General features: G+C 42.1%; 1 protein-coding gene across 1 annotated transcript in view; it reads left to right on the forward strand.

Moving 5' to 3' along the window:
- The window catches only part of STAC (SH3 and cysteine rich domain), a 76,251-nt gene that overhangs the window by 47,990 nt on the left and 12,946 nt on the right, over window positions 1–15,315 (forward strand). Inside the window, exons 5-8 of the mRNA XM_010126699.2 lie at window positions 1,417–1,532; window positions 5,840–5,921; window positions 10,456–10,520; window positions 11,394–11,482. Coding sequence (XP_010125001.2) covers window positions 1,417–1,532; window positions 5,840–5,921; window positions 10,456–10,520; window positions 11,394–11,482 — 352 coding nt within the window. The remainder of the gene's footprint in view (window positions 1–1,416; window positions 1,533–5,839; window positions 5,922–10,455; window positions 10,521–11,393; window positions 11,483–15,315) is intronic.

Genomic DNA, 15,315 nt, shown 5'->3' on the forward strand with positions numbered 1-15,315 from the left:
CAGGAGGCATTCAAACCACTGGTCTGGCTTTTGAGGGACTTTGCTAGGTTCCTGTCCTTTTTCACACACACTTCTTACTTTCCTCATATTTTTCCTTATTTACCACTTCTACACATTGTCAAAGTATCTAAAAGACTAGATTTTGCTCACTGTAATACCAAATTCCTGAAAATAAACATTTTTGCAATGGATAAGTTGAGTTGATTCCAGAAAATATTTCTCCCCACCTCTGGCCAGGCAAGCCTGGCTGTACAAAAACTGAAAGACAGAACTAGGCAGTCATTTACTTGTCTGAGGACATTTACTTTGTTGTTTTCGGCAGATTTTTTTTTTTTTTAAAAAGTGAATTACATGGATTTCATCTAAGTTTCGCTTTCTAAAAAACATCCATCATTTTGTCAGAAGTAATAGAACCATTTTGAACGAACTCTGACTAAAAAATGAGATGTACTTTGCTCTCATAAAAATTCAAAATTCCATGTATTTTCTCAGTACTACAGCCAAAATTTCCTTCCTTCTAAATACTGCTACAAATGTACTGTATTCTACATATCTACAGTCTTGTACCGCAAGGGAGGTTGAGGTCTATTAATGCAGAATGCAGAAGAGGGTTTGAACTGAATTTGCTTATGCCCATTGAAGACATCCAATGCTCTGCCGTGGGAGACAACTTTAGGCCAGCTATGAGGGAGGGTGGGAGTCAAAATTGAACAGACATACACCAGTGAGGGTGGTGGCCTTTCTGGCTATGCCTAGACTGAAGCACATTCCCAACAGCAGGCACCTGCTCACGCCTGCCTCCAGACCCGATATGGCCCCATGGCAGGGATGTCAGTAACTTTCAAGCAAGACCCAGGCCATCCTGTTCATCCACATTAGCCAAGTAGTAGCACTGTGAGGATAAATGGATAAAGGTGATGGCCCACCCCTTACCACAATGATGCTCAGGCACAATGCAAGGTTTTTTTCTTCAGATATTTACTGTTGAGAGCATTTCAAGTGGTCAGTGCAGAAACATGCAGGAAAAAAAAAAAAAAAAAACCACAAAACAACCTAGTGCAGAACAGGCAAAAGACATGGATTAAAGCCTCCTGGTCCTTTTTCTTCCTTACCTTAGTATAGGCAGCATCAATGGTGATTAGAGAGGAGGATGGCAGGTGAAGATAGACAAGATAATGGTGGAGACCCAAAGAGCCTGTATAAAGGGAGGATGATCTTTATAGGAGTAGAGAGGCAGCAGAAAATCACTAGTAAAAGCCAATTCCACTAAGTTAGTAAAACACTTTTTATCAGGATAGTCTCTCAGCTTCTGTCTGAGCATATACCCCAATATGTTGGCAGAGGCAGGTGTGGAGCAGAAACATGACCGGAAATATCTTCAAGAGATTAATGTATGTTTTGTTCCTTCTGTTGTAGCCTGTGGAAATAAGGTTGACCCTGTGTACGAAACTCTCCGCTTTGGGACTTCCCTAGCTCAGAAAACCAAAAAGGGCAGTTCTGGAAGTGGGTCCGACTCTCCCAACAAAAATTCTGTAAGTATCCCATATCTTTCTTCTATTTTCTTTGTGGAGAAGCAACAGATATTCATTCACAGGAGATTGTATCAGAGTTCACAAAACTTGTATCTCAAATTGTAAAAAAAAAAAAAAAAAAGATAATCTCACTCTCATCTTCCAAAATTAGACCAGAAAATGGGTTATTTTTGGAAACTCAGGTTTTAAGTCTTTTAGATTACCCTTGAGAAAAAAGAGAAATATACGAATTAAATTAATAATCTTCTTTTATTGGATTGGAAAAGGAAATTGTATTATTTCAATTTTGCATATCTGTGTAAAAGTGAAACAGAGATTATTTAACTGTCATGCTGGAGCAGATGCATCCTGCCTGTTGGTGCTGGTGAAAATTTACCCTTCAAACAACTGATAGCGATGGGTTGGAGTCCTCAGAGCCTAGGTTTAAAAGTACAAGCTCCACAGTACAAGCCCAGCCAAAATTAAGCCACTACTACCGCAACAAGACAACAGACTGGCACCTCCACCCCTGCCCAGTGCAGACTCAGGCAGGAGGCATCACAGATTTGGCTCCTCTCTCCAAAACCTAAATACAGGCAGGTGTGCTCAGCTTGTTGAATCCAGTCAGAGAGATTTTCATCTTTGTATGAATACTTGTCATTCACTCTCTCCTATCATAAGAGTCATTGTCTTCAGGACCATGGCAGAAGAGCTGGAGGAGGACAAGGGAAACGATAGTTCCCTTAGCCCTGCCTTTGCTAAGTCTGTACTTACAATAACTCTTACTAATTTCTTCCTTACAGAAATGGTTATTTCAACAGTATTGAGACCCATGAGATCAGGAGCTCATTCATGGTGTTGAAACAACATTTCATACCCTCTCACCTCTCATAAACAGGCACTTAAGCCTGTGCTTGGGGCTCTCTTTTTCCTCAAGAGATGCCCCCTACTCCTCCTCTTATACCCCCCAAAAAATCACACATGAATGCACTGGAGGCTAAAGCTGACTGTCATGTCTAAAAACCAGACCCACATTATCTGACAATCTCTCCTGCACTCACCTCAGAACAAAAACCACCAGGCACAGAGACGTGAGACTTGGTCTCCAGGCCTCAGAGCAAATACTTACATGTTTAATTTAAAGTTGTGCTAAAACCTATTTATGTTTGGTACAACATTTCCCTGGCACTTAAATGTGTGCTCACTCACATGGCTGAACTGTAACCTCAGGTGGTACAGGTGGCCTCTAAACAGACGTCAGGTGGGAAAGAAGACAGATGAATTTAAACAAGAACTAAGTGAAATCTGCAAAGGAGTTATTAAAGGACATGTCCTCTATCCACCCTTGTTTGTGCCTTAAAAGGAATTTGCTAATTTCCATTCTTTTTAAAACCCAAAGTGACTCTACCACCTGCTGCATTGTGATTAAAGTTCTTTCTTTCAATTATTTAATTTACTTTGAAACAGAAGTTCTACAAATGTAATTATTGCTTTCTAAATCAATAAAGCATTATGTTAAATTATGAATGACAACTCAAGCATAGAAATCGTGAATGCTGTGTCAGCTTGCCCTAGGGAGCTGATCATAACTGGGTGGGGTGTGGGAGTAGAATGAGGAACGCAAGTTCATTACGGGAATTTCTCCAGGGTATTGAGACTGAGAGAGAATATAACATCAGCATACAGAAAATAGAAAACGTTCTAGAACTTAATAAACAGACATGTGAAACCATAACTTCTGCCACTGCAAGCCTGTAGATTCAGACAAAGATAAAAACCAGGGGCAGGCAGAACCCTGGTCCAAATGCTGGGGCCATGGAGCTTTACAACTGTGACCCAGGAGCAGGCACTGACCAGTGGCCAGAGCAGGGATGTGACACAGAGCCCTTAGGGCCCAGGTGAAAATGCACCAGAATGTGTGAGATAGTAGCACGTGTGCAGTTAATGACGCATAGGGACTGGGATCTCTCCCCAGTGGTCCTCACTTCTGTGCTGCTCTGCTCCTCAAAGCGGAAGCAGCAACACAACTCTGAGACTCACAGCAGCACTGGGGCTTTGCGACTGGGCTGTGCCCCAACCCCAGGAGCTGGGGAGTTCTTCAAGGTTCTGCCGTGTGATGAAACCCGGGTCACCAAGGACACGGTGACAACTGGGATCCTACTACACCTCGCAGGTGGTATCCAAGTGGTCTAAGGGTTTGCTCTGGGTCAGAGCATCACAGCTGCTCCTGCTGAAGGTAGTCAAAAGCAAAGGCAACTAGCCTAGGAGCCATGCCCTGCTTCTACAGCCATGAAGCTTCCAGGATTGCAGTTCATGTCTGTGCACAGAGTAGAGATAACTCTCTTGCTCTGAACTAGCCAAGATATTTTTAACATGACTGAGCAGTGTGGATGCACCCACTGTGATGTTTCAGCTCAGATTCTGCATTTCCCATAAAAGAAAGTGGCCATATGCTCCAGATTTACTACCTGCTGCTTCCTTCAAAAATGTGCTTCTGCAACCCACGTTTATACAGAAAGTCACTTGAGGTGATGTAAATGTGATTCCAGTTCTTGTTAGTTTTTTGTGGATCAGCTCCTCTCAAAAGCAGCTTTGTACCTCTATCATTTCTATTAGACCATTCGTCATATAGCTCTTGACTGAAAAATCATTAAAGGTAACTGAGGTTACTTCAGGGTGTTTTGGATGAGGTATATACTGAAGAGACAGTCACTGCACATCCCATATGCAGAAGTACCCAACAAAATACGAAGCTAATCAGCAATTACGAAGCTGGTCTATAAAGGCTGAGGACCATGCTGTAGCAATGAGCTGAAAGATGGCTGGGACTTATTTCAACAAAGCCAGTCTTTCCCTTTTCCACCCAGCAAGCAGAAATCTCTAGATATACTTTACCCTGACTGTGTGTTAGCATTACTACTGCAGTGCCTTCTCATCCAGGGGTGACCCATTTGTGCGAGATATAAGACAAGCATGACCTGCTGGAAAAGGCTGAGTCTAAATCCAAGGCATAACAGAGCAGTAAAGCAGAAGGCTCTCAAAATAGCAAGGGAAACAAGATAACCACAAGATACCTGTGGCATAAATCTACTTTTAACCTCTTTGTTCCTTAGGATCCTTGGAGATACTAATGGAGAAGTAGCTGGGAAAGTACTAGATAGGGGAAATAGAATTGTCAAAGTAGTTTCTAAAAAAAACAAAACCCTTTGTTGTCAACACTAGTAAAAGGAAAAAATTTATACAGCAGTTCACATTTTGTGCTCCCTGAACAAAAGCAGTGAATGTTCCTCCTTCAGCTTTTCTTCCTGTACCTCAGGCAAAGGTCTGCAAAGCAATGGACAGAGCTGTGTGTACAGTATCATTCTAGAGTATCATGGAATAATTAATATAACTCCTTCCATGTGTCTTAAAATCTTTTTAACAAAAAATAAATAAAGCTTAGGAACATAAAAGGATTTTCAGTTTTTCAGATTAGAGATAGCACCTGACTGAAGTTCAACATTTGGGGTTTTTACAGCTATAAAAGATGTTTTACCCAAAAGAAGTCACGTGTGGAAAGATCAGAAACTGAAGCTCCGTAAGGCCAGATTCGGACAGAGATCTTTGGAGCAGCTCCTGGTTCCTGTCGGGCTATACTTGGAGAAGCCAACTAGAACAATGGGTCCCTAATCATGACTAACATTAATATGGTGCAAATACGAAATCATAGTAATTCTAATAACAACATTTGGGTTTCATTTTTCCCTAACTATACCAGCCAGATTGTTTAAAAAGAAAATGAGGGCAGATATTTAAAGACTGACTTCACCAACTCCACCACACTCCAGCTCCTTTTTTCACAGTATTTTGACAGAATTAAAATCACCCTTACATTACAGTTATTTTACTGAATAGTATAGTAAGGGTTAATAAATTAATAGTCAGTAGTTTCAATTAATGTCGAGTCTCCTCGGTAGACAGCTATTTAGTATACCTGCAGGATCTACAAATTCCCCCAAGCCCCTTCATTTTATACAGAGAAACACATTGTTTACCATAATCCTTTGTTCCTTAACTTTCACTTCACTTTATGCTGCAGAGATCTTTTATACTTCAGACTGAAAACTTGGTCTGAAGTTCTTTCTGAGCTTTCACTGCTCCCTGTGAAGTAGGTATTTGTCTACCCATCACCAGATACAACATTTTCTGCAATCCCATTAGGCTGACTTGCTCTGCTCTGATAGCACCCAAGTACTACATTCCCCAAAGGCTCTTGTGTGGCCTTATTTCACCTCATCGCTCACTTTTTCTGGCTTATCCCATCTCATTTGCTCTTTCTATCCCTGCAGACAGCTGACCTGGCAGAAGTGCCCGAGGAAGGCGATAGCTCTGCAGGCACCCTTGACATAAGCAGGAAACGCAGCAACAGCGGTGAGTGCTGCAGGCCAGGAGAACATCTTCAGATGCACAGGCCTGTGTACAACCTATTTCAGATGTTTTCTTACGACATGTTCATGTTTTAGCAGCATTCTGGTTTTCAAAGCAGGAGGTGTGTCAGGTATGTAGTTGGTGTAAAAATTTGGGGAAAGCCTCTTGCCATTCAGATGAAATCCAAGCCATTAGGTTTCTTAATTTCCTGTGTCTGGACCTGACACTGGACAAGGTTCAGGTCCATCCCCTGTCTCCTGCACTTCATGAAGATGACTCTAGACTGCTTAACGAGCTTCAGTTCCACATCAGCAGAGTGGAAAAAAAATAATACTTCCTTTCTTTTCCATATGTTTGACTTGTCTACATGTCTCGGTGTACCATAATCTCTTTGGGACAAGAAATGAATTGTACAATATCCATATGTCTGTAGAATACCCAGCACAATGAATCTTGATTGTAATTGCAGCTTCTCAGTACAACTGTAGTATGTGCCCAGTAATATTAATAGCCTAATTCTTTTGTCTGCTCGCAGTACAAAAGCAAAGTTTTTACAGCATTGGTATGATGGGACTTTGAGACCATCATACCAATTGACAGCTTAGTAATGATATCTCAGCCATTGAGGGATGTTTTTTGTGACCCTGTTCTTGAATTCTGTCATGGTGAAGGAAGCAATAAGTACAAAGGGTTTTGGAGCACTAACCAAAACTTCAGGCCCAAACCACCAGAGCAGCCACTCTAACAGCACCTGAAGGCTGCTTTGCTGAATCTCACATGAGATGTACACTACAAAAATCACAGGGAGCATAGTTTTCTTCTCTTAGACTCCCTTACGTGCTGCTAGCAATTCATGTGGGTGAAACACCAGCTTCAACTGCCCACTCCCATTTTATGCTACCTTCTTGTTCCTTTCCTCCCCTCCTGGTCCCATCACTTCTCACTGTATTCAGTCATTTCCACCCTCTCATTTTGTGACCATCCCATCTGTGTTACCTGCTTTCTCCTGACAACTTATTTAGGTCAACTTGCAATTGCGAGTTGACCTGACCTGGTTAAAGAATTCAGTCTGCTTCACATCGTTTAATCCTGCCCACCTGAGATTAACTGGCCCTGTTTGAGTTTTCAGATAACTTTTTATTTCATTGTCAATTGGTAATTTCATGTCTGAAACCCAAAGAAACTTTTTCCTCTGAGATCTGCATTTGCTGAATGCAGTGAGAGGCATTCAAGGAACTTACTCAAAGAGATTAGTTTAAAAACTCAGCATGTGTCAAATCTCCAAATAACTTCTGCAGCACATTAACGATTCCTTTGATCAGCACTGGCTTTTTTACAATCCATCCTTCAGAGGCTCAGGCTATAAATTATGCATCCATCACTCCAAAAATTTCCCCTTGGTAGATTTTTAATAAACTGCCCACACTGTTTGCACAAGCTATGGAAATGCTAGAATCCTTTTCAGATTGTAAAAATCCCTGTTTTGTTCGTTTGTTTTATTTTTTTGGCCGCTACTGCTAGGGCAAGCAAATACGAAAATAGATGTATTTCTGTTGTGTGGAGACGTGAACTATGTACCTTTATGGTCTTCAGGTTCAAGAGCCTCCTAGTAATATCCAGAGACCATGAGGTAAACAGAGATTAAAAATTTAACAAAGTAAATTCCTAATGTTGTTACAGAGTGATTCACTACTCTTTTTTCCTCAGCTGTCCACTACCTCTTTAGCAGGAAGTTCCACATTAATGCCTTGATGAATCAAGTCCATCCATTCCAGTTCTTTTACTTTTTTTCCATTTAAAAAAATGGTCTTCTGCAAATGTGATTTTAGGAAAATCTGTATTTGAAACTCCTTGATTAAAGGGAAACAGCAAAAAAGATACAACCTGCTAAAGGGTGAAAGGACCCAGCACATGTGTGGCCATGTAATCGCTCCTATAGACTCCTATGACAACAACTTCAAGGGAAGATGCTTTCATTCAGATGCTGGCACACGTGATATGAAGCAAAGCTTCCTAGTTTACAACTGTAAGATGGCGTACCTAATTTCCAGCCCTTCAGTCTCCTCTAAGCCAGTTACACTCATTTACTGCTGTGAATTACTAGCCATAACATAAGTCTCGCAAGCCAAAATGTACTTTAAGTGATGAGCTTGTTATCAATGGGGATTTGAGTGCTTTCCCCTTGAGTTAATACAGGATGTCCTCCCTGCAAACCCAGGTTTGGTGAGTACTTCTCAGCAAACACAAGAATGCAGTCCAGCTCCCTCCTTACGTGCTGGGTCAGCTCCACAGCTCACAAGGCTAAACAATCGTAACTCGGCTTTATTTTCTGTCACCAAGCAGAAATTACTCCAAACATGCTGCTGAAATACTTCCACTTCACCTAGTGAATTATTTTCTGCAAGTTCAAAATGCTGCTGATTACCCAATTCATTATTCACCACAACTTTTTCTATTTGCATCCCTAACTCCTTTTCCTCTGGACACAAAAAAAAAACCAAAGCATAATGATTTGGGGTAGGTAGGACTTTGTCCTGGTTCTGGCTAGGATGGAGTTGATTTTCACCTGAACTGGGAGAGGAACTGGAGCTGGTTGCCCCTGTGGCTGGGGGACACAGCTGGGATAGGTTACTAATTAGCCAACAGCTGGGATAGTTTACCCAAATTAGCCAAAGGGCTGTTCCGTACCCTGTGGCATCATGCTCAGTATATCAGTGAGGAGGGTGGTGAGGGGGAGGTTCCTGCTACCTGGAAGGAAGCTGGGCATCAGGATCCACTGGGAGCTGTTGTACTGTAAGTCGTGTGCTTCAATATTTCTCTATTGTTAGTTTTGTTTGTTTGTTTTCCATCTATGTTTTGTTTTTTTCTGTTATTCTGTGATTTTTTTTTTTGTTTTTAATCTTAGCCTACAAATTTTTCCTTCTTTTCTTTACAAACTCTTTTCCCTGTCCTACTGGAGGGTGAGGGGAGTGAGCAAGAGACTGTATAGCTTGACCCTGAGTGGGGCTGAACTGTGACAGACTTACACACTGCCAGGTTGTAACAGCAGCATTTTACATCCCTTCACACAGGTGTCAGATATATGTATACCTCTATACTAGAAGATGCAGAAAACTAATTTTATTTTTAAGGTTTTCCCTCTGGTACTCATGACAGTTTGCAGGGTTGGAGTCCCTCTACCAGAGAACCTGGTGAGTAGCACAGTGAAGCCCCAGCTCAGCTGCAGTCAGACCACCTGGACACAAGTTGGAGCATTTTTCAGGTTAAACACTGCAGGTTATCAGCTCACCTGCTGTCTTCACATTCACACATGGGGCTTCATGACTACAGTATTTTGGCAGAGAACATGTGCTTGTGGATGTGTGTCACTTTGTACAAAATCTTTCTCATGTATGCTGTGGCTGCTGTTAGAGCTATCTTTTCTCTGTCACAAGAACATTATGTTTTTGGAATGTCTCAGTACAACTCTCTACTATCAAGGAAACTTACTATTTCCCTTGTGAAGCATCTTCAAAGACTTTGTTTTGGTTGTCATTTACAATGTAGAATAGCCACAGAGATATGCATTGATAGAAGAAAGGGTGAGCAAGTGAAAGAGCAAAGGAGTTTGGTGTTCCCTGGCACCTTCTTTCACATGAACACACGTAACTGTATCACAGAGCACTCAATCACTCTGCTACTTATTACCATTTTGGAGATTTACAAATTGTTAGAAACTACAAAATACAGCTTCTACTGAAAACACCTGCAGAGGTAAATGGTGGGAGAAGATGGTAATAGTTCTAGCTGCTCAAAGACTCCAGCTGTTAAAATCGTATTCAGACTGTATCCAGAAGCAAGAAACACCAGGCAATTCTTAAAATGTGAAGGGGAAATTCAGTCAATCTAATAAAGCCACTGTGGTTTTTCTGGGCAGATAACTGAGGGCAGGCGTCAATCAGCTCATGAAGCAATTATAGTAACTGATTAGTTATCAGGTATGTTATGTGCTGTGACTGCTGTCACAGAAGTTCAGGTACCTCCTATAAAATCAGAGAGAGGCAGTATACCCAGTGCCCCCTGGGCAGGGACTACTGGAGGAAGCGATCAAAGAAGGCTATCAAACATTTAGAAGATGGAGAGTCAAAGAGGGGGGAAGAAGGGGTTTTGCATACAAACTTCTCGCAATATCGCTCATATATGTTCATCGGGTTTTGCAGGTTCTTTTAAACCAAAATACTGCTTGTCCTAAACCTTAAAATACAGACTTCAGTGTGAGGAAAAGGCTGCTGAACTTTAAGCAGTAATGCTATGAGGGGACCTAGGTTCTATTCCCAGTGCTGTACTCGTATATATGTGTCTGATCAAAATCGTTTATTTGTTATGATTGTAAAATCTTCAGGTGGTTTTGTTGAGAGTGTGGAAGAGTTCAGGGGAGAGCACAAAGGGTCAAAGAAAGTAAGGGGGAAAGGGAAGAGACTAACAAAATAAAGGTGATCCTGTTGAGGTGAAGAGTCATAAACTAATCCTAAAATGTCATATGTTTTCTTTATTTCAGTGTTTACATACTCTGAAAATGGCACAGAACACTTTGGAGAAGAACCAAAAAGTATACATTCCCCGGTATGGGCATAAATTTTGTGAGAATGCAATGGGGATGTGGAGTCATATAAAAGGCTTGTTTTTATGGACAGCTGAGGACCTTGAGTAGGTCTGCTGGGGCACTATTCTGGAGAAGCATCGATATCTGACTGTCATGTTCTTATACCATTTCTGGGCCACTGGCCACAGTTGGAAGCAATATATCAGACTGGATAGTGCATTGGTTTACCCATTATGGTCCCTTTTATGTTCTTCTATTTATTACAAATTGGTATTGATACATGTTGATAGAATAGTAATGTAAAAATCACAGATTTTATTTGGAAAATTATTTGACATTTGGTTTAAGTGTTTTTGTTTCTCCAGATTACCAGTGGAGAAAGGCAGGAGAGAGAGTAGCCAGTCTTCTCTGTGGGAAGCCCAGTGTAGGCAGCTTTCCATTTAAGAAAGTGAATTTCCCACCCTGTTTTTTGAGCCTGTGCACTGCACAACTCTAGCTCCATCTATAACAAGGACTGTATAATAAACACCTTACGTAATGCCAGTAATACACTACTGGGCTTGTAAGAGTCATATACTAACAGAGAGCAAAAGGCAGACTCGTTTTTAATATCTCACCCAAAAGACCAACTTGTGCAGATTTCTGCTTGTGTTCTTTGGAAGTCTAGAATTTTATCTTAGTGTTCAAATAATCTTATTTCTAAATGAAGATAGTTACTGTCTTGGTGGCTTGCAGTGTATCTGGGCCATAGTCCTTCAAGGTGTGAAAGCAATGAGATGATTTTGGCTCATTTCTTGGAAGATCAGGTGCTGGTTCCTCAGTCTCTAATAAAGTGAACCAAATTCCTCTGCAGAACAGATATTTACATTTTCTCTTTCTCTTTTTTCTTAAAGGGACCATTTTATAAAAGCACGTTACAAATGAACACCTATGTTGCCTTGTACAAATTTGTACCACAAGAAAATGAAGACTTGGAGATGAGGTAAAGTCTCAAAATATTTATTAGTTGATTTGACTCATGCAAACTGTGGCTTATATGTCTGTATATGACTTCAAGGGAGGAAGGGTTCATTCTGACATTTGTACTAAACATTTTTATAGAGGTATCCACTTGTAGATACAGAGATATTCTCAGAGAAAAAAAGTTGGTGACCAACTTTTTTGTCAAGGACACCACAGATAAGAAGTTTCAAACACACTTATGTTGCTTTAGGAACAAGATGACTTTCATCTAGAAAATATTCAGTTTTCAGTTGCTATGTTTTTTCAGCCAATTTTCAAATAGGAATTCTTCACCTGCTCTCATGTTAATGCTGAATGTTTTACCAGTCCTGTTTGATTTTCCCTCACATTCAGATTATGTCTGAGAAAAGAGAACTATGTCCAGCTGCTGGATGACAGGATGGGAATTTTTTCACATGAGGAAGATGTATTCTGATCTTTGCAAAATAACCTTGTTAATTATAGTTTTTAACACTTCCTTCCTCAGTTCTGCATCAGTTGCTGGCACTGCAAGGTCTGATCCAAGCCCACTGAAGTGAAAGAATATATTTTCTTTTAGGGCAATTAGTTTGACTCATGCTACTCCCATTTTGCACGTTCTTGCTAAAGCTTTTGTCATGAAATGTGTCAGCTCTTTTCAAGGCATCTCCTACATCAAAACAATCTTTCCTATGCCTCAGAATTGAGGGAATTGCCAGAGAAATGCCCCTCTTGTCAGCATCTCCTTCACTGAAAGCTTTTTTTTCTGGTTCCCAGCTGTGTGTTCTCATCAATCTGGAACTAATGGGTGGGATGTAAGACAAAAATTACAAGCCTCTCTTTCATTCTGCTTTGCTGGCATTTCCTGATCATTATTCTAGAAATGTTAAATCTTCAAAAAATAGTGACAGAGTATGGTGACCTTCAGTGCAACTTGCCAGCTATTCTGCTTGAGGGATTCCACTTTGCTCCTTTAGAGGTGTATTCCAGCTTATGCATTTGTTCCATGTAGAAGAACACCATTCAGACAAGCCTGCGCTGGACTACCATCCTTATCAAGATATAACTATCTGGAAAACACATCCCTCTGCGGTCTGCAACCTGGACTGTAATGACTAGCATGCTTGTTCCAAGACACTATCTAGGTTTTAGGCTACTGTTACTCAGCTACAGCAGTGTTGGTTTTGCCATGTCCAGAAATTCAGTAATACATGGGTTAACACCATTTCATAAGGGATGCCAAATAGTTAGTAGTATTGTTTGGTCACTGCAGAGCCAGGCAGGATTCAACTCAGTTGCATGAATTTTCATTTAACATAATTGAGTTGCTGGAGATGGTTTCAGCATAGCAATGCTGTCAAGATTGACAAGCACTGTCCTGAGAACCCACATCAGGGACTAACCAGACACTGACCAGCCCTAACATAATGAAGGCAGGGACAGTGGTGGGTTGACCCTGGCTGGACACCAGGTGCCTGCCAAAGCTACTCTATCACTCCCATTCCTCAGCTGGACAGGGGAGAGAAAATACAAAAAAAAAGTTCATGGGTTGAGATAAGGACAAGGAGAGATCACTCACCAATTACTGTCACAGGTAAAACAGATTTGACTTGGGGAAATTAGTTTAATTTATTGCAAATAAAATCAGAGTAGGATAATGAGAAATAAAATGAAATCTTAAAGACACCTTCCCCTTATCCCTCCCTTCTTCCCAGGTTCAACTTCACTCCTGATTTTCTCTGCCTCCTCCCTCTGAGCAGCACGGGGGCGGAGAATGGGGGTTGCAGTCAATCCATCACACATTGTCTCTGCCATTCCTTCCTCCTCAGGAGGAGAACTCCTTGCACTCTTCCCCTGCTCCAGAGTGGAGTCCCCAAACTTCTGCAATGTGGGTCCTTCCCACAGACTGCAGTTCTTCACGAACTGCTCCAGTGTGTGTCCCTTCCACAGGGTGCAGTCCTTCAGAAACAGACTGCTCCAGCGTGGGTCCCCCATGGGGTCACAAATCCTGCTAGTAAAACTGCTTCTGAGTGGGCTCCTCTCCCCACAGGTTGGCAGGCCCTACCAGGAGCTTGCTCCAGTGCAGGCTTCCCATGGGCCACAGCTTCCTTTGGGTGCATCCACCTGATCCAGCGTGGGGTCCTCCATGGGCTGCAGGTGGATCTCTGCTCCTCCATGGGCTGCAGGGGGACAGCCTGCTTCACCATGGGCTGCACCATGAGCTGCAGGGGAATCTGGCACTTGGAGCACCCCCTCCCTCTCCTTCTTCACAGACCTTTGTGTCTGCAGAGTTGTTGCACTCGCATATTCTCACTCCTCTCTCTAGCTGCAGTTGCTGTTGTACAACAACATTTTCCCCTTCTTAAACGTGTTATCACAGGTGCTACCACCATTGCTGGTGGGCTCAGCCTTGCCCAGCAGCAGGTCTGTCTTGGAGCCAGCTGGCATTGGTTCTATCGGAGACAGGGGAGGCTTCTGGCAGCTTCTCACAGAAGCCACCCCTGTAGCCCTGCCCCTGCCAAAACTTTGCCACGCAAACCCAATACACAGGGAAAGAAGCTGAGCTGGGAAGAGTTAGCGGAGATTTCTGGAGATCTCAGCTCATCTCTGAGGGTCTGTAATAGGTGGCAGATTACTGCAGCAGAGAAGTGCCAGCCCTGATTTCAGCAGTAATTAGCACTTGCCACAGCCTTTATTTCCTCCTTAACAGCAGGAGCAGCCAGTTCGGTTTTCCAAAGCTCTAGCATAAGTAGGACATTCCAGTAATACACTTATTCTAAGAGATGGCCTTATTCTAAAACAAGTAGAGTCCTAGACAAAAGCAACCCCAGGTTTCAGATACTGCAATGAATAGACTAGACTAGAATCGAATTGAATTGTTGGAAGGGACCTACAATGATCATCAGTGGTTGCCTGGCCACTTCGGGGCTGATGAGTGCCAACTTGCCACCAACTGAAATCTAGAGCACTAAGGCAGAGCAGATAACTTTTCCAGAGTTGTGATTTACAGTAGAGAAAGGTGAGACCTGAGAGTGGTTTCAACTAGTAGTAAACACCAAGCCATTTGCTCTCTTTCAGGGATTAGCAGCCTGAGTCACATAGGTCCAGCTCAGGCTTCTATTTCAGAATCCTTTTTGGACATTAGAGAAATTTCTGTTAGCCCTGTGCTAAAAAATATCCGAAAGCAAAATCCGCACGTCTTGCATCTAAAAATCTCAGTGCTTAGACCACTGGCATGGAGAGACTTTAGGTTCAGTTGCTGTCTTTCTCTGACAGCCAAATAAAATTTTATTTTCTAAGCACCAGGCTGAAGGGTATTTGGAGGGATAGGAGTCTCTAAATCCTCTTTTTGAAAGTGCTTTTCCTTGCAGTGTAAGAGCTCCAATGGTGTTACAGCCTATTCACTCTGAAGTGGCAAGGTGGGCTCCCTCAAAACCTCTTTAAGTGTTTTATATTAAATATTAACTGAAATAAGATGTCCTTTCCCATGGAAGAAATCTTTTACCCCTGGGAAACTAAGTTGTCCTTTTTCTCTAACTTCCTTTCTCGCCTCAGCAACATTTATTTTTTCCAAACACATTGGAACAACTTCCTGAGGAGGGCTTGAGGAAAAACCTACCCTGTTGCCCAATTGATAGCACCTTTCTGTGAAAGCTGGAAAACTCTCATTCAGACCACATGGTGTTAGAAGACTAAATGCCTGTTTCACCAGATGTCAGCAGCAAGAATAGCCACCGGGCAAGTGGACAGAAGAGGCCCACCACCACCCCCCATCTCCAGCTGCATCCTGGATAGGTCCACATCTTCTGTGCATGCTCTGACAGAGCCCATTAA

Source organism: Chlamydotis macqueenii, chromosome 2 (assembly GCF_036417535.1).
Source record: "Chlamydotis macqueenii isolate bChlMac1 chromosome 2, bChlMac1.mat, whole genome shotgun sequence".
Taxonomy (NCBI): Eukaryota; Metazoa; Chordata; class Aves; order Otidiformes; family Otididae; genus Chlamydotis; species Chlamydotis macqueenii.